The 27,469-nt window shown below is 33.9% G+C and overlaps 1 protein-coding gene across 1 annotated transcript in view; it reads left to right on the plus strand.

Annotated features, from left to right (window-relative positions):
- The window catches only part of TNKS (tankyrase), a 214,166-nt gene that overhangs the window by 95,565 nt on the left and 91,132 nt on the right, over window positions 1–27,469 (plus strand). Inside the window, exons 4-5 of the mRNA XM_072776271.1 lie at window positions 18,965–19,001; window positions 19,753–19,828. Of these exons, the coding sequence (XP_072632372.1) occupies window positions 18,965–19,001; window positions 19,753–19,828 (113 nt within the window). The remainder of the gene's footprint in view (window positions 1–18,964; window positions 19,002–19,752; window positions 19,829–27,469) is intronic.

Below are 27,469 nucleotides of genomic sequence, written 5' to 3' on the forward strand. Positions count from 1 at the left end.
TTTCACACCCTATTAAAAAAACCCTTCAGGGCATCTTCTGGGTAGCTCGGTCAGGGCTTACTCTTTTTTTTGGGGGGGGGGTATATTTTTTTTATTGGAGTTCAATTTGCCAACATATAGTATAACACCCAATGCTCATCCCATCAAGTGCCCCCCCAGTGCCCGTCACCCAGTCACCCCATCCCCCTGCCCACCTCCACTTCCACTACCCCTTGTTCGTTTCCCAGAGTTAGTAGTCTCTCATGTTCGGTCTCCCTCTCTGATACAATGGAATATTACTCAGCCATTAGAAACGACGAATACCCACCATTTGCTTCAGTGTGGATGGAACTGGAGGGTATTATGCTGAAGTAAGTCAATCGGAGAAGGACAAATATATGGTTTCATTCATTTGGGGAATATAAAAAATGAGTGGGAAAAGTCAGAGCTTACTCTTGATTTCAACTCAGATCTCCATCTCAGGGTTCTGAGTTCAACCCCCGTGTTGAATGTTCCTGGGATGTAAGAATAGGCAAAAAACACAAAGGATTTTTCATACAATATAGAAAGTGTTATGGTGCACAGAAGAAGGGTACCATTGATTCTCCACAGAAGTTATTAAAGCCAAGAACTCAGCATTTTTTATACCCAGGTTCTCTACTTTTGAGGCCTAGTATTTTCTAACATTTTTGTGTATTTTTCCATTTAGAATATTTTGTTTTTCTATACTCTTGCTCAACAGTGTCAAAAAAATATGGCCTAGACTAAAACCAAATGATCTTATTCAATTTCACTCTCCAGTTACTTTTGGGTCATCTAAAAGCTTGGCATGAAACAAATGCAATAAACAAACTAAGCAAAGGGAATAAAATACAATTCTTTCCTAGCTTATTCGTAGCAACAACCATATTATTCTGCCAATAGATAGCACTTTCTTCTGTATCCATCAGGAGACATCAAGTGATTGAAATCATTATGCAAAATGTGAACACAGGAAATTACGGTCTAGAACGAGGATGAAAGTATGCTTGCCTGTGTGCGTGCACTGGTTTGCTAGTTGTTTTTGCAAGTTAGAACTTGTTTAACCTTGGAACATTTTCCTGAATATAGTAATAGGATGTAGCTTACTTCACATGAATTTCAAATGTGCTCTTTTTAAGATTTTCCTAAGATATTAATTAATATCTTACTAATAAGCAAGAAGAAAGGAAAGGGAAGTTGATATCTCCAATCTGCCAGTCACAGATTCCTGTGTTTTATTTACTGTTTACTCTGAACTATGTACTGAAGATATGTACATACACACACACAGACAGAGGCATGAGTAATCAATGAGTAGCAGAATTGATCCCAAAGTCAGGCTGGTGATGTCATTATCAAGAAAGCATTAGTGACTCAGGAGAAAGAATTGCCAGACACTTCTATAACTGTGGGATGGCCTTGTAGAGAAACACTGTTTTATATGGCCTTTGTTGAAAACAGTCATTATCAACAGGGCTGACTTGCACTTCCTCAATATTTACCATAGTACTAATCCCAGATTACTTTTATTTTTAATTTATCTCAAAAGTTATGCTTTGAAATACCGACTACTTATATAAGTGCATATTAATTCTCAGCCAAGTTTCATAGGATTGCTGCATTGCAAGATTGGTACATTTCTGTGGTAGATAGATAAAACTATGCCAAAGTCAATATGCATTTCATGAAATCATTTAAAGTAAATCTAATGTTAAAATGGAACAAAAAACAAACACATGTAAAATAGAATAACAAATTCATATTTTTCATTATGACTTATCACTGTTGACACCTGGGGTATATATACTTGAAGTCAGTAGGTCACCAACTAGGATTTAAGAAATACCAAGTGTCTGTAGGGTAGGAATTTATTATTCAGACATATACCTTTCTTTTGGAATAAAGTTTTCCCTCTAATGAGGAAATAGAAATTTACTCCGTGTGAGGTTCCATCAGTCTCAGTAAGGATCTATCTCTTTTGGTGCAGAGGATAAGGGAAAGTTCATTTGTATGTTTTTTTCTAATTATCTTCTTCTGAATAGCTTTCACTTTTTCTTGGGAATTGTTTAAAACACTCTTTTTTTCCCACTATTTTATTTATATGGTACATCAGTTTCTGTAACTTTCTTCTCATAGTGTGGTTACAACTTTCTAGGGACCCAGCAGAATTTTTAGGGCAGTAAGACAAAATGCCTCCCCCTCTTTTCATTATTTAAAGCCATTTTATTATAGAGAAAGTTATTGGAGTGTGAAGAAATCTGTTTTCTCAGAGTCCTTAAATGTTAGTTAATAAAAATTTTTTCACTGATATTAATGAAAAAGAGGTCCTACCTCACTGGTGATTTACAGGCAGAGATATTAAACAATTAAAGTAAATCAAATGCTTTAAAAATTTGAAAAGTATCCCCATCATTGTCGTCATCAGCACTGTCACCGTCACCACCACCACCACCACCACCACCATCATCATCTTCATCTTGTGTTGGAGGTTTACTGTGAGTCAAGCATTGTTGAGTGTTTTATGTTTCCCCTGACCATCAGCGCAGCCCATAAAATAAGCATTATCTTTCTTGTTTCACAGCGAGAAACCTGAAATTCAGAGGAGGGTTGATTTGGTCAAACTCACTTGGTGAGATAGTAGCAGACCTGGATTCATTTAAAAGGTCTGGCACCAAATGTGATGCTTTTAGTTGTGAGTTACCAGTGCTTCCCAAGCCAGGCCCAGGCCATGTCTTCCCATGAACAAGTGTACATACCCCCACCCTCTTTATGAGGACAATCATGAAGTTAGAGGAAGAAAAAAGATTAGACAGTGATAACACCACCCTAATTCCAACTAGAGTAAGCACGTGTAACTCTGGAAGAGACTCATTATTAACCTATCTAATATCAAAGATTACTATAAAAATCCCAGATACACATGAAATGTTTTTGCCAGAAAGACTTTGTTTTTGAGTCAAACAAGGAAAAAAAATCCTTTCTAGAAAAAAATCCTTTTCTAGAAAATTATTTCTGAGTGAGGTACTTATATAACATGTTAAGGACCATGGCCATTGGCAGCTCTAGGTCCACAACTCTATAGCATTTATTATTTTTCTAGTGTAAAAATGAAGGCTCTTTCCCAGTTGTATAGTGAACTGTCTTAAGGAAGAACTCTGAGCTGCTTTTTTCAGATATCTGTACCTGGATCAGTCACTGGTCTGTAGCTAGAATATGATGATTGGCTGGGGTAGAGCAGGGATCTGTGATCGGGAACTCCTCTACAACCACACAATCATAGTAAAGGAAGGAAATTGCCCCGCAGTAAGGGAGAAAGTACTTCTTAGAAAGATGTAATAGGTATTTGGGCAGACAAAAATAACCTGTCTGTTTTGCTTTTTCATTTGGGTTTATGATTTTCCCTAGTTTATTCCTAACCATAGTACTAATAGCTAAAACTGGGGTGAGTATTCCTTATGTAAAATACATGCACTTACAAGAAAAATAAAATGTAAATTCTTTTGCAATTGAAAGAAGGTATGAATGCAGGTTCTCAGAATTTCACCAGTCTTTATTTCAAGATGTACAAACATCGTTATTAATAAAGATTGTTTTTATATCATTGCAAACTTAACCAAAGAGTAAAGTTACTATTATTTTTAGATTTTCAGCGTATATATTTTTTAAACAGCTTATTTTCCAAAAGGAAGTCATGTAAGGTAGAATTTTTTTTTCTTGGTTTGTAGTCTTTAACTCTAGGTGTTAAATCGAAGCCTTATTGAAGAAAATATTTTATTCCTAGCAGCTTGTTGGGAATACCTTAGAAAGTATAATGTACTTTCTATTTATAGAGAAGCAGTTTTTGAGAAGTAACATTCGTTGTGGTTAAAATCCTCCATCTGCTATATACTAGTTGTAGTAGGCATAATAATGGCCTCCCAGAGATGTCCACATATGCTATTACCCAGAACCTATGAATGCTACCATATGGGGTAAAAAGGACTTTGCAGATGTGATTAAGTTAAGAATCTTTACATGGGGAGATTATTTAAAATTATTTGGGCAGGTCCAGTAATTGCAAAGGTCTTTCTAGAAAGGAAGGAAAGCCAATCGGAGAAAGAGATGTGAATGAAAGTGGAGTTTGTAGTGAGGCCACAAGCCAAAGAATGTGGCCACACTTTAGAAGCTAGAAACACCAAAGAAATGTATTCTTTCTTAGAGCCTCCAGAAGAAATGCAGCCCTGTGCATCCATTTCAAACTTCTAACCTCCAGAATTATAAGAGAATAAATTTGTGTTTTAAAACATTAAGTTTCTAATAACTTATCATGACAAAGGGAAACTAATACAATTAGCTATGTGACCTTCTCTTTTTCAGTTTCCTCATGTGTAAAGTGGAAGTAATAATAGAACCAAAACATTATTTGAGGATTAAATGAGTTCATTCAAGGAAAGTGCCTGTCAAATAATAAGTGCCTGTCTATAATTCTGTATATGAACTGAATTTAGAGACTAATGGATGGATCTAATGAAGAGCAGACTGAAGAATACATGCATGTGTAATTTAAGTCTAAATTTAGTATAATTAACAAGTATACAATTGTAACAGACGTCGTGCCTATATATAGTCATGGATCTGGAGGGGACTTTAGATTAACACTCAGCTAATCTATTCCATTACTCCATCAGGATTCTGTACCATATGCCCCTGTACATTTCTATACCACATCCCTATGAGCTCTCTGACATAATTAGTCCATTGTTGAATAACTTAAATAACTTAATAACTTACTTAGAAATATTTCTCCCATTTATTAAGCCAAATGCAGTAACTTCTTTTTTGGAACTACATTATATATGGCTATGCATTTTTCTTTTTAAGAGCTCCTCTGAAATACACTAATAGAAGACATTTCCTATAACTATAACCACCACCTCTATCATCTGAGTTTTTATAATGGAAGCTAAATAGCACATACTCCCTCCCACCTCTTTTATCTGCTGATACAATGTAATTTTTCATTTGCTTTTTTTTTTATAAATGTCGCATTGATTTATTGAGTTTCCTGTCAAACCAGCTTCAGAGTAGTTTGGTCTTAGTCAATTTTTAAGTATTTCTTGACTTGTATATGTGAACAGTCAACTTTCTTTTTTTTTTTTTCTTTTGTTTTAATAGCAGGACATTGTATTTATCCTTATTATCTATGTTCTTCAATTGGCTCATCACCAATTGCCATTTTGTAACCTAAGTTCCAAGATCAGATTTTGTTTTTATGTTATCTAGATAGCCTTTTTAAAGTTCATTTTCTTTTACATTTTATGGAGAAATGATGAATTTATTATGTCCTTTGGTCCCTTGCCCAGGACTCGAATGTCACTAGAAATGGTCTATATTTCTTTCAGTGAGATTGTTGATCTCTATAAGATTCAGTAAAAGTGGTTAGTGGTGTGTTGGACCCGTTATCTGAGCATACTCAGTCATTTCTTGGCACATGCATTTGAGTGAGGTAGCCTTGTAGAAAGCTTGTGTTGGCCCTTAGGAGACACCATTAGCCATTACTGGTCTCTTTTTCTACATACTCTAGCATGTGGCAAGGATTCATTAGTCCTTAATACCTGTGAATTCTCTTCACTGTTGCATATATCTGTAAAAGCCCTGTTTACCTACGAAGAAAAGCCTCGTTTCTGCATTATCAGTGCTTTGTATGTTTTACTTCTGAGTTTCTAGCCTTCTCAGAAACTTTATTCTTGGTTTCTTTGCCCTCCCTAACTTTATCCCTCCCTCTACTTTTACTGCTGTCCTTTCTTGTCTCCTACTTCTTCCTTCTTCTACCTCCCCTTCCCTTTCTTCCTCTCCTCCCCATCTTTCCACTCCTGCCAAGTAAATGTCCAGAAGTCATGCTCTGAATCAGAAGTTCCTTACATCAAGAACTATTCTTACCTCAGAATTTGCTCCTACAGTGTTCATTGAGTTTTGTAAATCTTCCAGCTCATCATAGTTGTAGATGTTAACTGTCGAAAACAGTAGCTACTTGCCACAGGTAGCTACTGAACACAGGAAATGGGCCTAGTGCCACATGATGAAATGTTACTCTTTAGGTTGGGTGAAATAAATGTATTATTAAAATTATTGTTTCCTGTTTACTTTTTTTAACATGGCTACTAGAAAATTTTAAATTATATATGTGCCTTTAGTTATATTTGTACTATATAGCATTTTTAGACACTCTAAATTGAGATTAGTTAACATGAAGAAAAAGAGAAAAATAAATTATACATGAAAAATAATAAAATGCATAGCATTCCGGAACCATTTTGATTAGGTACAACTATCCCTGAACCATCTGGTTGAGGTTCATAATAATTGGCCCTTGATTTGTCAAGAAAGGTTAAATTATGTTTGGAATAATCCATTTTTGAAAGCATACTAGTGTAGTAATATATTTCATAAAGAAATTCCATCAAGAGAGAGGAATTAAACTGCTAAATTAGCAGTTACGTTGAAAACTTGGCTATCTGGAGTGATTTAGTCTTTGAGTGTTCCAAGAGAGTTAATTTTTGTGGTAGCAGCTTTATAATAAGGCTAAGTGACAATTTTTATATGAGAGTAGTAGACAAATTCATGGGTAGAAAATAAGCCCACCAAAGAATGGGAATACCAAAATACTCAAAAACATTTTGTTTCCTCAAAAATGTTTAATATTTGATGTGAAGTATTTATATTAAAATTATTTCAAAAGAATCTTTCTGAACCAGTAGATTTGATCTCATTATTCAAGTAACTTTTGTATATAGTACCTGCAGTCTTTGTCTTTGGTCATCTGTGTTTAGAAATGGTGATAAACATTTCTTACCAGCAAATTCTACAATAATGTTATGGATAATTCAAAACTAAAACTTAACCTTGGAAAAACAAACTAATGTTACCATCAGTGTCTGAACTGATGGTAAGGTGGTATGCATGAAGTGGTATGTATCACAGGTTAATCAAAGCAGCTTTCTAAAAAATAAGAACAAAGAACCTCTGAATAATTATGTTCTGAAAAGATCTTAAGCACTGAGAATTATATAAATCTAATTTCTACCCTCTAAGAAATAATAACTAGGCAGACAAATTTATATCAGCTCATACAAAAGACAAAAAATGTTGACTCAGATTTCATTATTATTAATAGAAGATATCTTAGACATGTTTCTGACAGAAATTTTGGTGCCCTGTTTTGCTAGATATTTAAAATAAGGAATTAGATGATAAAACTGATACTAAGAGATGGGGCTTAATGTATTTCAGATAAGAACATGAAATGTATAGTTGACATGTGACTGTATGCCAACTCTACATAGGAGAATATATCCCAATAAGATAATTTTAAGATCCTCTGAAATTGAATCCTATTTCTCCTGTTTGCTACTTGAAGTAAAAATGTTTTTCAGACATATGTAGACAGATTTGAAACAATTTCCGAAAGCAAAATACTACAAAATAATTTTTCCCAAAAATGCAGATCTGTCCTCTTCATTTCCTCAACTTAAAAGTCTTTTTTTGTGTGATTTTCTGAAATAATAAACATTCTTCTAAACATTCTCCTTCTCAACTGAACAGAATAAGGAAAGTTGAATCCAAAAGTAATCATAGTAATACAACAGCCCATTGTATTAACTTTATAATAAAATGGTTAAGTAAATTAATTGACTATTCTAATCTGTATTAGTTTTTTTTTTGAAGCTAATAATATGCTTATGAATAGGACACACTGATTTTCCAGGCATTATATCTCAAGAGCTGTCTTTATAGTCTTTTAGATACAGTATTTTTCAAAACTACTTCTCTTGGAGAACATTATCTTTAATATGTCTGAAATGCTTCTTAGCTGAACTGTGAACCCACAATGCCTGCCTTGAAATGGACTGTACAAGAATGAAAGAAAGGCTGTTCAATTTTAACAACTAAATTAATAATTAAATCAACCAGCTACATTGTTTAAATAGGTTATTCTAACTTAATAGGCATTTCTCCATATATAAAGCCTGAATCTATAGTAATATATTCCTTAAATACAGACTGAAGCAACAAAGTGTTTCTTTTGTTATATTCAGCAAGATTGTTGGACACAATATTAATCTAAGATCGAGATATAGGGACACCTGGGTGGCTCAGTGGTTGAGTGTCTGTCTTTGACTCAGGGCATGATCTCAGGGTCGTGGGATCAAGTACCACATCAGGCTTTCTGCAGGGAGCCTACTTCTCCCTCTGCCTATGTCTCTGTCTCTCTCTTTCTTTGTGTCTCTCATGAATAAATAAAATCTTTTTAAAAATAAGATCAAGTTATAAATATTTTAAATATTACTATTTATAGCTGTGTAACATGATATTCATAGTCCCACAATAAAGCTAACACATCAGATTACAAGTTCTGCCTCACTGTGACCCACTCAATACCTTCTCTCTCCTTGACATTCTTTCCATTCTTACTGCCATCATTTATGTTCTCTTTCCTCTCACCACCCTCCTGTGATAACCCTGTAATTAATCCTCAGTGTCTCTAGGTCTTAATTCATTTAGTTACCAAGGTAAGTTCAGCTTTAATTAGCTTACTCTCGAGCTCAAAAAAGGAAAAGAAGAACTCCATCTTCCTGTGCCTTACAAAATAATATTCTGTTCCACAACCTAACATTCTAGATCTTTTACAAAACAGACCAAATTTATTTTTTTTAATAAATTTTTTTTGTCCTCCATTTTTCTCAACATATTTGACATTGGTTACTTTTCCCCAAATACACCTTGAATTTTTCGAACTTCTTTGCTCATCTAGGTAACTATCCAAACTCCAGTCCATTTCCACATGTTAAAATCCTGCCCAGAAGTGTATGGCCAAGTATGTATGTGACTTGACTTCATGAAATCACTCCATTTCATTTCAATTAAAAATAAGTCAAAGGGCAGAGATTATAGCCCTAGTTTTGTCACTACATTGCATAGGTTTAAAATTTGAGGTCTTTTTTTTTATTTTTTTATTTTATTTTTATTTTATTTTATTTATTTATGATAGTCACAGAGAGAGAGAGAGAGAGGCAGAGACATAGGCAGAGGGAGAAGCAGGCTCCATGCCCTGGGAGCCTGACATGGGATTCGATCCCAGGTCTCCAGGATCACGCCCTGGGCCAAAGGCAGGCGCCAAACCGCTGCGCCATCCAGGGATCCCAAAATTTGAGGTCTTAAAGGAATTGTGTAAAATAATGATCTCAAACTCTTTATCTTGCCATGCCTGTTATAAGATTATTATTTAGAATCAGTGAACGCAAACCAGGGGTTCTTAATCTGTGGTAACTTTATGAATCCAGGAAGCCTGTAAAAACTCTAAGACAAAGATTTGAGTTTATATTCAAATGTGCAAGTTATTTTCTCCCTAGGAAGGGGGTCTAAAACTGCTTGCTTTAGCTCCTTAAGATGGTCCACAATCCAAAAAATGTTAGGAACTGTCATTTCCCTGATCTGAGTCTTCTATTTACACAGACATATCCAGACATACATAGTATCTCTCTCAGTTACACTGGTAAATATCTAAAAGCTTTAAGAACATAGTGCTTACCTTTGTTATCTCCTAAGAGTGGTCCTCAACCACTTTTCCTCAACACACCCGACAGAGAATGTTCTCATGGGGGATATACTTTTCAAGAACAGTTTTGCTCTGCTGCCTGCTAAATGAATGAGATATTCTGTGGATTTGGTGCCATTCCTGATGTACCCGTTGTGTATTTATCACTTCTCTCCTACTGATTCAAGATTCAGTACACAATACAGTAGTAGTAGCTGTATTATGATTGGCATATTGTAGATACTGAATATGTATTTGTTAAATGAATAAAGAAGGATGTTATTTAAAGAAGAACTAATAAATGAATGGTAGTTTTTGAAAAAGAACAAGAGTTTGAATGAGAAAGATTATGCCTAGGATAATTCCATTAATCAGAATTCACTAAAGTTAACTAACTTTGAATAAGAGATGTAGTGATACTTTTGGTAAAATATAAGAAAAAAATAGTAAGTTAAGCATTCTCAGTTGAAGAAGTAAATCATAATCAGCGCTTCTTGAGAAGACCCAAAATTGCAAACAAGTTTATTACATCTTTTAGACACTTTGTAAGCCAAGGACAAAATACATATACAAAGAATATAAATATAAATATACACAATAATTACAGTGAAGACAAGACAGTTCTTATATTATTCAAAAGGTAGTCACTTGTACTTCTACACTAGCCTTTTTTTTTTTTTTTTTTAAGTTCCTTATACTTCTTGTAAGAAGCAGAGGTTCTTTGGGCAATCCCCAAATAGGTATCTCACAAAACTCCAGGCCCTCAGTAAGCTGATGCATTGAGGGGCCAAGCATTCTGATAAGAGTAAGGGCTGCAGGAAAGTAATTTTCTTTTCACAGATAACATTATGGTTCCTATAAATCAAAATATGCTTTGTTCATATATTCTTATAGCTCTGGGATTGCAGTTACTACATACCAAACACTTTCTTTTTTATTTTATTTTATTTTATTTTATTTTATTTTATTTTATTTTATTTTGTTTTATTATTTTATTTTATTTTTTTACCACTTTCTTGAACATAGAGATCAAATTTGTGTATTCTCCCTATTTAAAAAAAAAATACAGGGATCCCTGGGTGGCACAGCGGTTTGGTGCCTGCCTTTGGCCCAGGGCGCGATCCTGGAGACCCGGGATCGAATCCCACGTCGGGCTCCCAGAGCATGGAGCCTGCTTCTCCCTCTGCCTGTGTCTCTGCCTCTCTCTCTCTCAATCTGTGTGACTATCATAAATAAAAATTTAAAAAAATATATTTAAAAAAAAATACAAAAGCACAAGTGAGACGTGAAGAACTAAAGGTGTGCAAATTAGTTCAGTTTAGATGAATTGCCCCTACAAGAGGCAGGGTTGGGATTTCTAGCTGTGAGGTTGTGGCAGTACTGTCTTATTTCTCAGTAGTCAACTTCTTCTGTTTTGCTCTTACTCCTTTTGATAGGTGACACATCCATACTCCAGAATTAAGAATTTTTCAAGTTTTTAAAAAGTTATGATTGGCAGTTTCTTACAAAGTTTAAACATATAGCTACTATACAACTCAGCACCCCCTCTCGTAGGTATCTTCCCAAAGAATGAAGACGTAATGCCCTTGCAAAATCTGAATTTTTATAGTAACTTTATTTATAATCATCAAAGCTAAAAACAAACTATGTATCTATCACCTAGTGAATGGGTAAGCAAATTCAGGTGTATTCATGTAATGGAATATTACTTAAATATCAAAAGAACAAATATTGGTAAATATTGGTAAACAAATATTGGTATGTACAATGACCTGAATAAGCATTTATACTAAAAATAACCCATATTCAAAAGTTTACATATTCTATGATTCCATTTATATGATTCTTAAAGAAAAGTAAAACTTTAAGGACAGAAATCAGATCACTGGTTGCCATGGAACGGGGTTGGATAAGAGATTGATAATAGAGGAGCCTGAAGAAACCTTTGGGTAATGGAAATGTTCTGTATCTTGAGGTAGTGGCCACATAGCTGTATAAGCTTGTCAGAATTCAAAGAATCATATCTAAAAAGGATGAGTTTTACTGTATATAAATTATACATCAGTATACAAATAAAATAAGACCCTGTACATCTACTATATCTTATGAAACATCCCAGTAAAGTCTGGTGCTGCACCTTGTAATCAAATGTTAATATTTTTGCAGTGAAATGTTTGATAGCTGTATATACTAAGTAGATTAAGTTTTGCGGCCAAATGAGTTTTTGGAGCTTTTTGGATTTAGGATTTGCAAATAAATTGTGGATTGATGACTGTGGACAAAGTACCACTGGTGTCGAAACAAAGAATATAAAACCGTTGGCCTTACTGTTTTGGATCAAAGATGGATTTTACTTTTCTGAAACACTTTTTAAGGAACAGACATTGTGATAGTAAAAAAAATCAATGTACCATGTTTCCCAATCTCACCCAACTCTCCCTTCTTGTCTTCTTTTTGATGTATCAAAAGGTCTTTTCCTCTACAGCATAATCTAAAAGGTCCTTTTCTTTGGAAGTACAGGCACACTTTGCAGAGTATCTCATTGGTTAATAACATCCTATAAGAACACCTTTCTTGGCTTTTAATATCTAAATTTTTAGAGTATATATTTATATCTTGTAACTCTTGTGTGGGGCCAGTTTGTATCCCAAATTTTAATATTTATATTCTTATAACAATGACAACAAAAGTCCAGTGAAAAGTCTTGTTACATGCCAAATAAAATTGACGATGTCAGAAACAGGTTTAAATTATTTGAAACTCTGTAAAGAGTTCATAAATGGGACGTGTATCTTAGATGTTGCTGGGGCTAAGCAAGGTCATACTACTGCATACAAAGAAACTAGTTAACAGTTTCATTATTTATTGATTGCATTACATGTGTTTTTTGCAGAGCTTTTGTTATGTTTGAGTGTTATATTATGCTTTTGGAATGTTTTAAGACATTGGCCTAGGTTTTTGTGTTGACATGTAATCTGTTATTTTTTAATCATTTGAATATTGTTATATAGGATAACATAGTTATACTTAGAGGTCTTTTTCTCTGAAAATTGATTTTCAGCTTTGCAGGGAGTGGGACACCTCCATTTTCCTGAAGAATTGGAAAATTGTCAAGTAATAATTCTTTGGTTTATATCTAGTTCCATACTTAGGTGGATTTCTCTTCTTTAAAAAAAATCTTATCTACAAAATAGAAATATCTATAATTAAAGATCAGAATTATGCAGATCACCACTTTCTTCTTAAAGGGCTGTTTTCATATAGCTTCTAGTTGGAGTGTTACCAAAAATTTAGAATTAACTGAGTAGGGCAGCCCAGGTGGCTCTGCGGTTTAGCGCTGCCTTCAGCCCAGGGTGTGATCCTGGAGATGTGGGATTGAGTCCCACATCAGGCTCCCTGTGTGGAGCCTGCTTCTCCCTCTGCCTCTCTCTCTTTGTCTCTCATGAATAAATAAATTTAAAAAAAAAAGAAAAAAAAAAAGAATTAACTGAGTAAAAGGTATAGGTTGAGTAAAATTGCTTTACTGCTTTCTTTATAATTCCCAGGTGTAGTAGTATATGTTTTATAATAGTAGAGATTTTGTACCCCAGATAATTTTATGTTTTTCCTTAAAGTTTGTTTGGAGCAACATTAAAATTGTCTTAGAAAGAGATCTGAGCAAAAGAAAGAAAGAAATCTGAGCAATACTGAGAATCAAATACAGACTGAGAATTTTAGAGCTGAAACCAGAGATAATTTAGCTCCTCACCCTCATTTTCCAGTGACATTGTTCATATGACAATAAATTGGAAGGTCCCTGGAAGATAAAGTGATTTTCCTGAGGTCACACAAGTAAATTGATGGCAGAGCTAGAATTCGTTCCTGATCTTTTATCATACAGTTCAGTGTTTTCCCTTATATTTCATGCTGATGAAGCAGCAGTTGTTTGGTATTTAGTAGAAAATAAAAAGTTTGTGGAGTTTTGGTGGTGACAGCTTTAAGAATAACATGGGAAGTAGTTTATTAAAGTAAAAGATGACTTCCTTTTTGCTTTTTAAAGATGACTTCTTATTAAATAGTCAATACGAACGCTAAAATACCATGGTCCCAAAAAAGTTTTAACTATTCTAACGTTCTCCCTGCACCATCTACTATAGTAGATAACAGCCCCATGTGCTTACTGAAAACTTGAAATAAGGCTTGTGCAACTGAGAAACTGGTTTTTTTTTTTTATAATGTTAATATACATAAAAGCAAACAGCTATGTGAGAGTGCTGGGTAGTGTATTATTGTTCAGCAGAGCTTCAAGGTTATATGGTGTTATATATAGCACAGGCCATGTTTAATGGTAGTTAAATGTTGGCTAATTGAAAAGGTCAGAGCTGTATGAGGCAAAAGAGGAAAAGGATCTTCACTAGGAAAATGCCCTATTCAAGCCTAGAATTTGAAAACTACATATGAATCCGTGTTTAGAATGGATGTGGAGTGTTTAGTTTGACTATGATTCTAGACTTAACTAATGGTATGGATTTTGAATCCAGTATCGGAATGAGTGGGAAGACTGATAAGACTCAGAAGTAGGAGAAAGGCATTGAGAACCCTGATAACTTTGTGATTTTTCCCCAGTTGTCCTGAAAATATTTGTGAAAGATTTCAGAGAAAAAAAATAATTCAAGAATTCCTGGAGTTTATTATAGTAGAATAGCAGTCTGTCTGAAAATTGCTTTTTGTGGAAGACCTATAGCTTTAGTTTCTTGATATTAGATTATTTCCTGGTGTGTTAGTGAAATTCCTTCCACAGCTCCATAGTTGGTTCTAAATTTTCAAATCTGTTGGTGAAAATACAATGGAGTTTGTTACCTAAATTAATATTTTATTCCCCATATAGGTTGTCAGGCTAGCTAGAAGAATCAGTTCATCTCTTGTATTTGCTGATACCTTGCTGAGAAAATATCTCTGTGAGAAGTATCAATTCATGGTTCTGTTTAACACTCAGCAAAGTAAGGGTCCCTAAACCTGGTACCTGAGATGATTGGTTCTAGCCCTTCCCTTGAGATATTTAAAGCAGGAGGAATTTAAAGCATGCTATAGAAAATGCCAAAGGCATTGATCATTTGAATAGACCTGGAATGAATTTTTCTCATTCCTACTCCCTTGTTTCAAAATGTTAAAACAAACTAAAAGGCTAAGCCCAGTATACTTTTTTTTTTTTTTTTGATCCATGTTTACAAGCTCTCATATGAAAGTTCAAATGCTTTAAAAATGGTTTTGATGGAAATATTTAGCTTATGTAATATAAGTAGGCTTAGCCTATTTAAAGCTAGTTGTTTTAAAAATTATTTTCTCACTATTATATTGTTACTCTTTTGTTTACATCTGTCTTTTAGAGTTCAGATTTGGCTAGTTTGTGCTCACATATTTGCCTTTTTCAGGGCTTGACAGATCGTGAATAATAGTAAAACTTTAGACAATTCATTTAACTGCCTCGGTGTCAATTTCATTAGCTGTAAATGAATATGTGGCAGAGGATCTCTTAGGAGAATGATTCTGAAATTGGAGGTGAGGTAACAGAAGAAAGGTGACTTCAAATCCTCTCCTTGCATCTAAGATGTTAGTTACTATACGCATGTGTCGTGCATAACTTCAAATAGAGAAAAGTCTGGGGCAGCCCGGGTGGCTCAGCGGTTTAGCGCCACCTTCAGCCCAGGGCCTGATCCTGGAGACGAGTCCCACGTCGGGCTCCCTGCGTGGAGACTGCTTCTGACTCTCTCTCTCTCTCTCTCTCTTCCCGGTCTCTCTCTCTGTCTCTCATGAATAAATAAATAAAATATTTTTTAAAAAGTAGAGAAAAGTCATAGTCCTTTTTTAGTTCCTCATGGCTCTAAGAATTTGTTGCTCTATGTTCATAATCTTTACATGCTGTCTTGCCTCAACAAAACCAGATGACTCAGTTTTACAAAACTTAGTCGACTTTGATCCCATCAGTTGCTGAAGAAAGAGGCAAATGTACTTTAAAATGTTGAAATTAAAGAGAGAAAAGAAAAGAAATAAAATGTTGAAATTGAGATAAGTCAATAATTATGACTCCTGTTTATTGATGTAAGTTTTCTTCATTTTTAACCTTCTTTTAACCATTATTTTTTTAACCTTTTTTTAAACCATCTTTCTGATAGCATACCTCCCCGTGTGTGTGTGCGTGTGTGCATGTATTTATTTTTACATGTATCCTGTCATTAGTTTACTAATCAAAAAGCAATTCAGACTTTGAAAAGTAAACTTTGTGGCTTATTTTTTAAACTCATTTATTTTATTCTAATCAAAGAAAAATATAAGTCATTTATTTTCAATGTTCTTGGTTGCTATTATCTTGACTATAATTGCCTACTTTCCTTTCTGGCTGATCTATTGCTAGCCTTTATCTGGATGTTATTAAAGCATGTAAATGCTCCATAGAGCACTGTAGTCTCAGCCAGAATATTTTCAGGTTCTCAGCTAAAATGAAACAGAATTAGCGCTTTGGTGTTAAGTAAGTACTCAGATTTGTTGTGGAAATGTACAAGGGATTCTAAATTCACTGTTAGTTCCTGAGATGTAGCATTTGAAAAATAGCTTCAGCTGTTTATGGATTATGGTCCTTGGGCACCAGATAGTGGATGCTGGAATGTATTGCAGAAAAGCTGATTAAAGTACTAGAGTCTCTAACAGTAAAAGTAGAAAGTCATTTGTAATACCTGTGCCTGACTCTGTCAGATGCACTTATATGTTTCCTTTAGAAAGCTTTGGTTCATTATCATCTTACCTATGCAGGAATAACATTTTTGTAAAAATGTGCCTTTTGGAGAAAACATCAATAAGCTATACTTGATGAGAAGTGTATGTGGGTGGACTGAACTTTGAAGATCCTCAGTATTTTTGCAGTTTTATTTTCTAGCTTATTAGAGTACTGTTTTACCATGACTCAGGTTTCAGTAGTAGGTACTTCAGTTGCCAATTTTCATGTGTTGTGACTGTTAACCAGGGAATTTATACTTATCTCAAAATATAAACTATGTCAGAATTCATTGTCTCTCTCCACCCACTAGCTCTTGGGCCTCTTTTCTCCTCAACAACAGTCCACAGAAATAGAGTATAATTACAAAACTTACAGGTCTTTAAATATACTTTGCAATCCTCTTGTTATCGCAATTATTTCCTCATTGGTTTTGAAATAAAGTTTAAACTTCTTAGAGAGCCATCCGTGAGCTGTTTCTTTTCTGTCTCACACTTCTTACCTATTCCCCTGCAGTGTAGGTGGTTTCAGGTGTACAGATCTACTGTTTCTCTCCTTGTTTCTTTTACTTTGGTTGCTTGCTTCTCCTTCACCCTTTTTCACCTGAGCATCATCTCTCTTCTTCCTTCAGAATTCTGTGTACGTTTCCCCTCTTCCAGGAAACCTCCACTGAAACACAATTACCCTGTCTCTTACTAATCTCAGTTAGACTAGGCTTTAAGCTCTCTATAGCGTTTCATAAGATTCTTTTCATACTCTACCAGAATCCTGTGTTTGCCTGTCTCACTTAGTAGATGACTATTGCTTGAGTTCAGAGATGATAGTAGTGTCTTTTGTGGCTTTGAATTTGGCATAGAGACCTTTCCAATAAATACTTGACTGAATGACTTCTACAGATAATTTCACTTATTTTCCTCCTGAGTCTCAAGCCACCTGAGAGTATGGGTTATGCCATTTTCCTCACAAGGAACTTTTAAAATTGACTCACTGACTCCCATATTGCCACCTAAAATGTGTAGTAAAGGCAGGTCTTTGGCTCTGGGAAGACAAGAATCTTATTGACTGAGATATATAGTATTATAAATCTTAAAACTCTCAGTCAGTTAAAGAATGTGGAATACAGTGTTTAGGAAATTGGAAAGACCAACTCCATGATCATGAATAATGCATTCTAGCTTATCCATGTATATTGTTGAATCTATGACTTTACTGGCATATAAAATTCCCTTAGGAGAGAATATTTAATAACTTTTTCCTTATTTGAAAAAAAACTGTTTACAGTTTCTAGATTTTAATATAATCTTAATCCAAGAAGCAAAACACAGTTTAAAAGAATATTTGCTAATGATGGGTTATAGAATTTAAATATGTGCTTGGTGTGTCCTTAGGTGTCTTTATAGTATTTATTTACATCAATATTCTGCATTCTGTAACAAAATAGAAACAAAATGCAAAGAAGTATATATTTATAAATGATAAGATTTTTAAAATAATTTGAGCTTATTTCTTAATAGAATAATATTTTCAGTTAATCTAACATTTTATTTCTTATGTGTATGCTTAATATTTGGTTTCATGTAATTATTGGCTTAGACATTTTGTACAATTATTTCTTTAATGGTATAGCAAACTGAGTCAGCATATTAGAGCTGAATCATAGTCCTGGCTGTTCTTTTTATTTATTGAATGAACAAACTCTGTATTAAAATTCCTTGTCCTTCAGTTGAGCTTGCAAATGAAGCTTATTTGTTAGATCTTGAATACTCTAAGGAATTTGAATCAAAGGTTTTAAATTATATACCTCATTTCAGTCTGTGATGTTTTAAAAAATAGAAGGGAGAAAAATTATCCACATCTCAATAGTTGGCTATCTCCTATTCTCAGTGACCCCAGCCTCCTTTTTAAAAATAATTTTAAGGTTTCTTGTTTGTTAAAATTTGGTATTGAATTTGTACAAAGTGTGAAGACTGCAGCATGTTAGAATATTATTGTCATTTAAGAACGTATTCACTGTTTTGGTTTTTGGAGCGCTGCCTCCAAGAGGTTCATAGCATTTGGTACGGAGTTCACGTATTTCTAGTCTACAGACCTACCCTATTGAGGCAAAAGCTTCATGATGCTGATATATTTTTTCCTACTGCTATAATGCTCAGCGACGGTAATTAATTTTTTTTTGAAAAAACTTTCCATGTCATTACAGATAAAACTGAGTTTTTTCGAAGACTAGTAATTTGTACCTTTAAAGAGCCACATTATTTTGCTTTTGTCTCAGAATGTATTATGCTTTACAAGTATACTGTGACAGCCTGAATAGGAAAGGGGGGAGGGGACATTGTCTTCAGCTGGCATGCTGTTATCAGAGGGAATGTGTTTCTGGACACGAGATTTAACATTCATTGGTTGTCTGAAGAAAGCTATTTCATCTGAGGATTGGACAAGAAGCTGCGTCAATTTGCTGCCCGTCTCCAAGGCACTGGTGATGCTGCCTTCACAAGCTGGCTAACGTCACGGCTCCATCACCCAGCGGGGTGTGGACTCTCTTTTTCTGTTCTTCTCTATTTAATTCTGTATTTGCTGCCTACTGCATTTCTTAATCTGTCTTCTGCCAAATGCTAACAGCATGATATTTTGCAATCATCTAGGTGAATACAAGAAAGACGAACTCCTAGAAGCTGCTAGGTAAGTGATTCCATTCATTTTAAGTGAGTATAATGCATATAAGGGGAAAAAGGGGGAGGGCAGGTGGAGGACTATAAAAATTATAACATGTTATTGTCTTGCTTGGATTTTACATGTTAATGCGGATAAGACCTTTTACTCCATCTCTGTATACTTTATTTTATATGATGGGTGTGTTAAATGATAGAGTTTTTCAACATGGCAAAGATTTGTAAGGTTAATTTTATTTGAAACATTTCTTAGGGTACCTGCAGACTTTAGTTGCCCAGCGTTTCGGATAATCTTCTTGGAGTATTTAAATACCTATCTCTTCATTTTTCTCTGAAAATTTTTCTAGCAAAGCTTGAATGAGCTTAAGTAAATGTTAAAATTCTCATCCATTTTCTTTTGTTCTTGGTCATTTATAATTAAATTAATTAGCTTTTTTCATCATTTTGTGTTTTTAAGTCCAGTGTTTTAGATCACTTATCAGAATAAAGTTTGTTTGTAATTAAGAAGGTGACTTGATGCAGATAAATAAAACAATAATGTAGAAAGCTATATTACCCAAGATGTACCACTGTATGAAGATTAACAGGAATTAATTAGGAATATATTAATTTAATTTTATATACCAAAAGGGATTCATTGAGAACCGTATATAAGACATCAAAGCAAACCCATATTATTTTCCACTCTTCTGAAAAATAACCATAAATATTCATAAGAAGCTCTATAATTTTATAGGAATTGACTTACTACCTTTTTACAGGAGTGGTAATGAAGAAAAACTAATGGCTTTACTGACTCCTCTAAATGTGAATTGCCATGCAAGTGATGGGCGAAAGGTAAGTTACCTAAAATATTATATCCTCCTTCAACGATTTCTTCTTGCTTTATACTGAAAAATTTTGAAGTTGGCATTATATATATGTATATATACATTCATATATGTCCTATATAACTGTTTATTTTTACTGGTATCTTTTGACCATAAAACGAAATGCTGCTGTATCTGTTATTGGCAGTTGTGACATATTCATAGAACTGGTGAAGCATGGATTTTAAGCATTTTCTCTTAAATGTCAGACACTGAAAGTTGTTTGTTAAATGAAATTGCAGCTCTATCGGTAATTAAAACTATAACAACATATATTATTTTCTATGTATGATTATGGAAATTGGAAATATTTGTTTATGTCCTATTTTTGCCCGTCTTTGTTAGGATATTTGCATTTTTGATTTCCTGTTTGGCAGAGGAAGATTTGTTTGCTAGATACCAACACTTTTTTCCATTTAGAGATCAGAAAATGCTAACAATTTTTTAAACCTGTAACAGTCCTGCTTTTTTATTGTTTTTTTTAATTGGCTAAGTTTTTATCATGGTATGTTGAAAAAAATAGACTAAAGATAGAGGAATAGTGTATTAATTAATAATTATTATAAATTTAAGGTATATATATAAAATGTACAGTGGCGTCTTCACTTTATGCTTTGTATTCTTGGTGATTATAGGCTGAAATGTAACCCTTCATAGCCTCTGTTAATTGACTGCAAAGTTTTGCAGTGATTTACCTAATATATAATGAAAAACAAGGCACTCTGTACTGTAAACTCTTTTTAAAATGACATCATATTTTAATATTTAAGGATAGATTTTGTATTTTAAAAACATAAAATGTTTGTAAAGTTACACTGTAAATATTGAGGAAAATCATTTTGTGCCTAATATTTAAAGAATTAGTTTCTTTGAAATTCCTTATAGTGAAAAATGTGCTATGGAAAATGTCAGGATGGATGGTACACCCCTTAGATACAATGTCTTTATAGTACCTCCAGCTTTTTGTTTTCCATTCCAATGAAATCCATGTAATAGTGGCAAAGAATTGAATCCTCCCCTCAGAATATATGTTATATGTTATTATAGCTGCCTCGTATGTTATTTCACGTGGCCTAGTGAGCATTCAGTTTCTCTGAATAATTTAGGGGTAAGAATTCTACTTTAATGGAAGGTTAAAGTATGTATATTTCAAGCTACAAAGTAGCTTTAGATTTACTCAGTATTAAAGATTTACTCAGTATTATTAATGCCTTTTGGGAGATGTTTTTAAATGATAACTGCTCATTTTTTTCCTTCAAATTTGAAGTGCCTTGAGGATTTTAACGTTCTTGAGTTACTTTGAGCTCCAGATTTTGTTTGGATCTTCTCAGTAGATAGAGTGACTTTTACACAGTGCAGAAAAGGGTCTTCTTAACTATGGTAAGTGTAGCTATGTCTTTATATAGAGCTTGTTTAGAGCACAGCCTACTTCAGGTTTCCTTGTCATTTTAATATTACAGAATTTGTGTGGGATTATGGTAGCAGGAGTCCATTTCCATCCCAGCCTCATTCTCCCATATTCACCCTTATACCTTGCCAACCTCATTTGTAGCTCAGGAAATCATAATAATTAAGGAGTATGAACACTGATAATTAACAAATTACCTCTTCTCCCTGCCTCACCCCCTACATAACTATAGAGAACTCCTTTATTTTTCCTTCTCCCCAGAGGAGGATATACTTCCTTCATTCCTTTAGCTGGAACCAATGTATTCCTTACCCAAATCCCTATGGCTCCCTCTCTCTATTACTCTATGACATTTACCACAGAGATTTTTCCTCTATTCATCCATTAGCTCTTTGTATTTTGTACTGGACCAAGCCCGGCACCTTGCAGGTAGCAGATTCTTAGTATATGAATATGCTCGCTAACAAATATAATTTTATCCTCTGAGTGAAAAATCCTCCATGCTCTTTGCCATTTAGTAAATTAACTCAGAAGTATGTGAATAGGAGATTTTACATTTTCTGTTATTATATTATTGCTAGTATTATTTTACTAATTTATTTTTGAGTTACTATATAATGAAGGAGAAATACATATTTTCACGTACAGAACATTCTTAAGAACATGTTTCATAAATTAATATTATACTGTAGGATTCATATCATATGAATAATGCAGTAATTCTCCAAAATGTGCTCCTATACTTTTTTAGATTATTAAATTGCTCAAATTAGGTAGAAAATGAGACTTAGGCAGAAAATGAGACTTAAGCATTTATTAGGTTTTGGTGCGATGCATATAACATAAAAAATCTTTTACAATTGTGCATCAGTATACAAAATGCATATAAAATTTCATAATTAAAATTGAATTGTGTTCATACTTAGATATTACCTTTATGGTGCAGAGTAGTTCTTATTAGATGTGCCAGCTACAGTAAAGCCGCAAAGTAGTAAAAATTCTGGGTGCTAATGCAGATTGGGATAAGATCCCTTAGTTATGACAGTATCTTTTGTTTTCTTGCTATTGGTGTCAAGAAAAAGTGTAAGCAAATCTAGCTGTGAAATTACAATTCTATCTTATGTATTTAGTATTTTTTCAGGCCATTTGCATGTGTTTATCCAGAATTAGGAAGTTAGATTGTATATTAACAAGAGGATAAAGGTACTTTACATATATAGTAAGTCAGGTATATAAAGTTTTATTTCTTAAATTTGTGTTTTAGAACACAGTGCAGAATCAAACTTATTTTTAGAGGGTTTCTAAAATGACTGTATTAATGCTTAAGTGAGTCCTTGCCTGTCTCTCTTTTTACTGTGATTCCGGTTTGTAAATTTCAAAAGCCCATGGAAATGTCAATTTCATAATGTTTTTAGAAAAGAGATGTTCCTTATTCCTTAACTCGTAGGTGCAGAATTTGCCTTTAAATATGTGGGGGTTTTAAATGCAGCAATCTTTTCAATACAATACGTAGGATTATACAATGACAGTGTAACTTTTAAATAGTCTCTTAATTCTATACCATGACTTGGTGATTATCTAATTAGGTAATATATGAGTGGTTAATGCTTTTATTCCCACAGACATTTGTTTTTCTAACCTGTAGAATTCTGAAAATAGTGAAGTACTAATAAGGTTTTAAATCATTTATGTTTTTTTTTTGCTTTTTATTTTACATGAAAATCAAAGTGGAGCTTGGCTACTCGAGGAATTTCCAGTTGTTTTTTACCCCCCCCCCCCCCGCCAAAGCAAAGACAAAATTTTGTTAAAACATTTTGTTCTAAAATACCACTTTTGTATACTTATATACACATTAAATGATGGCCACTTAGAAACATAGGACCATAGATATAATTTATTCTTTAGTCTCCTGCCCATTATGATTAGATACAACATTCTGTGATTCCTTCTTTTGAATTGCAGTGAAATGCAACTAGATCTTTCATACAGATTGTTCCCTTTCTAGAATTCTTTTTTTTCCTGTTTTCACACTTAGATTTGTTGTCCTTTATTCTCCCTTTATGGTATTTTCTGTTAAGATCAGATATTTTATTAGCAATCGGCCAAATAATTGTTTGATATGTAACTTTAAGGTGGTAGTGGTCTCTTGTTTTTCAATATTAATTTTAAAGATTCCTTTATACAATGAATAAAAAAATATTTGAATACATCTCAAATTATTCCAATATTCAACCCTCTTCAGAGTTCTTTTTGGTCCCTTATTGTGTCGTTTCCCTTTCTTGGCTGCCTTTATCCCCTTCCAAAATAAATGTCCTACATCTCTCCCCTCCTTATAATTAGGGAATCGGTTCGAGTTGGGCATTACTGTATATATTCCTAAATAGGAATATGTATCTTTGGATGCGTGTACTGTGTCTACTATCATTATGACTGTATGTCACCCCATAATGAAAGTAATGAATATTTGGTTGGTAATTTATTTTTATAAAGTATCCCGTGTAATTTCTGGTATTCTAGTTTTCTTTCTGCTCCTCTCATTTATTCAGCCAGCACTCAGTTACAGTGTGTAGGTCACAGTGCTAAGTGTCATGAGAGATAAATATGTTTAATGGTTCACAAGGAGCTCAACAACTGATAGAACTATTAAAACATCCAGTACTTTGAAATTAATGCTCTAAAAAATGTATGATTCCTGTTGCAGTGATACAGTTATCAAGTGTAGATTTAAAGTGGGATTTTTTTTGGCTTCTTGATTTTAAAGCATTAATATTTAGACATGGATGCTCTTCTCTAAGAAACCACAAATTTAGGTGAATAGGCAGTCAGAGAAGCCTGATTTAACTCAGAAACATTAACTGAAGGATATCTTTAAATGTCAGATTGCTGTGTAAATGTTTGCTTCAATAAAACAGTTAATAATGAGTAAGATTCTGGAAACAGAAGTGTTTGAAAACTATTTTTTAATAGAGATCAATCAGAAATAAGGTAGAATTTAGTGCCATCCCTTGAAGAAACCCATAAAAGAATTATTTAGTTGAAAAAGCATATAGACTCTGAGATTAGACAGATTGGGTTCTTTTCTCCTCTGTTCCACTTTCTAAGTGTGTAACCATGGCTCTACAGTTTTCAATGTATTAATTTGTAAATGGAGACAATCATACTTATTCCACAAGGTATTTGAGAGGATGAAGTGAAATAATGTGATTAATGTATACCATTATAGCACATAGTAGAACCTCAAAGTTAGACCCCTACTCCTTTGATAAATTGTTTTTGAAGCTTTTGGACATATTTAGGATGGACACACATATAGTTTTGAGTATTCAAACATTCCCACTTAACCATGGAAATGGTCTTTATTATCCAAGCTCAGTCACAGATGTCATTTGGATAAAATGAATGTTACCAAATAGTCTACAAAGCATATAATTGAATTAATTCTTTTGGAGCATGGTCTTCACACCTCCCAAAACATCACATTTAGTAAATAAATTTGTTTATAGTAACAGTTTATAAATTCAGAAATGTGTTTTTTAGATCTATTTACCATTTTAAGCCTATATTTATTAAAAATTAATATCTAGCTGAAAATAATGCCATAGTATTCATTTGAATTCCATAAACACATCCAATGAAGCACAGAGAACATATAAGATTAGTGAACTTTCTTTTATATTTATATTTGAATATTAGGATTATATACATTTGTTGTATTGTAATATAGAATTTCTCAATATTCTTGGTTAACAGCTCCCTCCCTCAGTGTGAGTCTCCACCAAAAATCACGTTTGACCAGGATTTAGACATCCATTATATGGCAGATTGTTACTTTGAAGACCTCTCAAATGAAACCATGCCTCATTATTTATGCTTTGGTCTAGTTCCTTCTTACACTGACTTTGAGCTAAGCCTGGGACTGCTTTGATAAAGTAAATAAAACACAAGTGGTGCTATGCCAATTCCGAGACTAGCCCCTGAAATGGCCTGGCAGCTGCCAGTCTAATGCTTTCGGAATGCTTTCTTTGAACCCAGCTGCCATGCCATAAGGCAGCACAATCAGCCACGTGGAGGCCTCTAGGCAGAGACCCACCTGAGCTCAATTAAGTCTCTAAATGACTCCTTGTTCAGGCATCCCAGACAGTGAAGCTACAACTGAGTTTCCAGTTTACCCTCAGGGTGACATCAACCACCCCTAGCACCCAAGCCCATACTGTGTAGAGGAGAAGAACCACCCAGGTAAGCCACTAGTTTTGTAGTGTTATGTTATCTAGTAAAGATAATTGAAATACCCCGACTATAAGAAAATAGCTCAATGCTTATTATCTTTTGAGCAGGAAAGATTACTTCTTTTCTCAGGTGGATTACTGAAAATGACTCTTAGAGCTGTGAGGAAGAGTTAAGTGAATATTTGAAGATAAATCTCCAAATATATTTATTTCTTTAGATAAGTTTAATTATTTTAAATTTAGATCTTACATTTTAAGATTCTTTTCCCTCTTGGAATGCAAAAATTAATTTCATATGCATTTTTGAGGGAAGTCATAGTATTATGAGAAAAAGCAGGAGTTTAAAGCTAGAAGACCAAGTTTTGTTTGTTTGGTTTTGTTTTTTGTTTTTTTTAGGAGATCAAGTTTTAAGTTAAAATTATTACTAGATAAGTTTTGTCATATCTCTGAGTTCTCCTTTTTAAAAAAGATTATTATTTTAGAGAAAGAGCACGAATGGTGGGGAAATGGGGCAGAGGGAAAGAGAGAATCTCAAGCAGACTCTGTGCTGAGTGTGGAGCCCAACACAAGGCTCAATCTCATGACACTGAGATCATGACCTGAGCTGAAACCAAGAGTCAAATGTTCAATTGACTGAGCAACCCAAGCGCCCTGGAGTTCTCTGGTTTTTTTAGCCTATAAAATGAAGGGTTTGGGCCATATAATCTCTAAAATACCTTTCGACTCCCAACTTTTAAGATTGTAATGTATTTTGTTATTTATTTCTTATTAGAGTTAGTAGTAATTATCAGTCATACAGAATTAGATTATGTAAGGATATGTGGAGTCATACTAGATGAGATAATTGTGTAATCTGGAATAAAGTTTATACAGAGCCTTATTTCCCTTTAAGAAAGTGTTAGCATTACCTGAGGGCCCATGCCTGGCTCTCTGTGATCTTTAGTGGCCTTTATCATCCTCTTCTGTTCTTGGCAAATCTTGGTAGATGAAAAGCCATACCATTTTTTAATTTCCAACTTTTATGGACCATAGTTCAGATGTTACTTGGGATTATAGGAAGGTCAAAATGCCCTAAGTCTGCATTAGGGAACTCTTCAAGTACTTTACATTTAATTATATATCTAATCTAATCGCTTCTTTAAAGTACATCTTGCTGAGCAGTGCATGTCTTACTGTAATGCAGAAATCCCCTGGAGCAAGTTTTCTTGCCTACTTATGATGGAATATATTGTGTAAAATCTTTATGCTTGTGTATATTCGTTTTGTAACAATAAGAGCTTGAAAATGTCTTTTTTATTTTTCATTAGGGAATCACTTCTACTAAAACAGTCTCTATTTTGTCAAGCATGACATTTCTACTGGTGAGGGTAATTAGTACCCATGCCAACTGTGCTCTCTTTCTCTCTTTGAGGAAAGAATTTTTAGTAGAAAGGGACCTGTATTAAAAAGCAGGTGGTAAAAAAAAAATTTTTTTTTAAAAAAGCAGGTGGTAAAACAGGAGTTCGTTTTAGTTCTGCTTAGCCACCCTCCTCCTAACTTTGGTTTCTCCTACACCCATATCCAAAATGCAGATTTCCTGCAGTTGTCGACATTAGACTAGTTACCAGTGGAGGGATAGAAATGAGTAGTGAATACTAAGTCATTTTGTTGTGAGTATGATTCATTACTAAAATTTTATTTAGAAGCCAAGTTACAAAAGTGATACTTAAATATTTCTTTTGAAATGGTAAGAATCTAAGTTTAAAGTGCTCTTTCTGCCTCTACAAGTAAACCAAACTTTATAGGGTACAGCTGTGGCATTCGCTTGAAAAACATCCATCTGGCAGAGCGGCAAGGGCATAGAATCTGGAAGAAAAATGCAAAGTAGCTGCAGTGGTATTGCTGACGTCCAAGTTCTGTGGATGAGTGGGGTGGTGGGTAGTGTTATTAACATACTTTTATGTATCAATTGATAGGTGATGAAGATATTTTAAAA

This window comes from Canis lupus, chromosome 15 (assembly GCF_048164855.1).
Source record: "Canis lupus baileyi chromosome 15, mCanLup2.hap1, whole genome shotgun sequence".
NCBI lineage: Eukaryota > Metazoa > Chordata > Mammalia > Carnivora > Canidae > Canis > Canis lupus.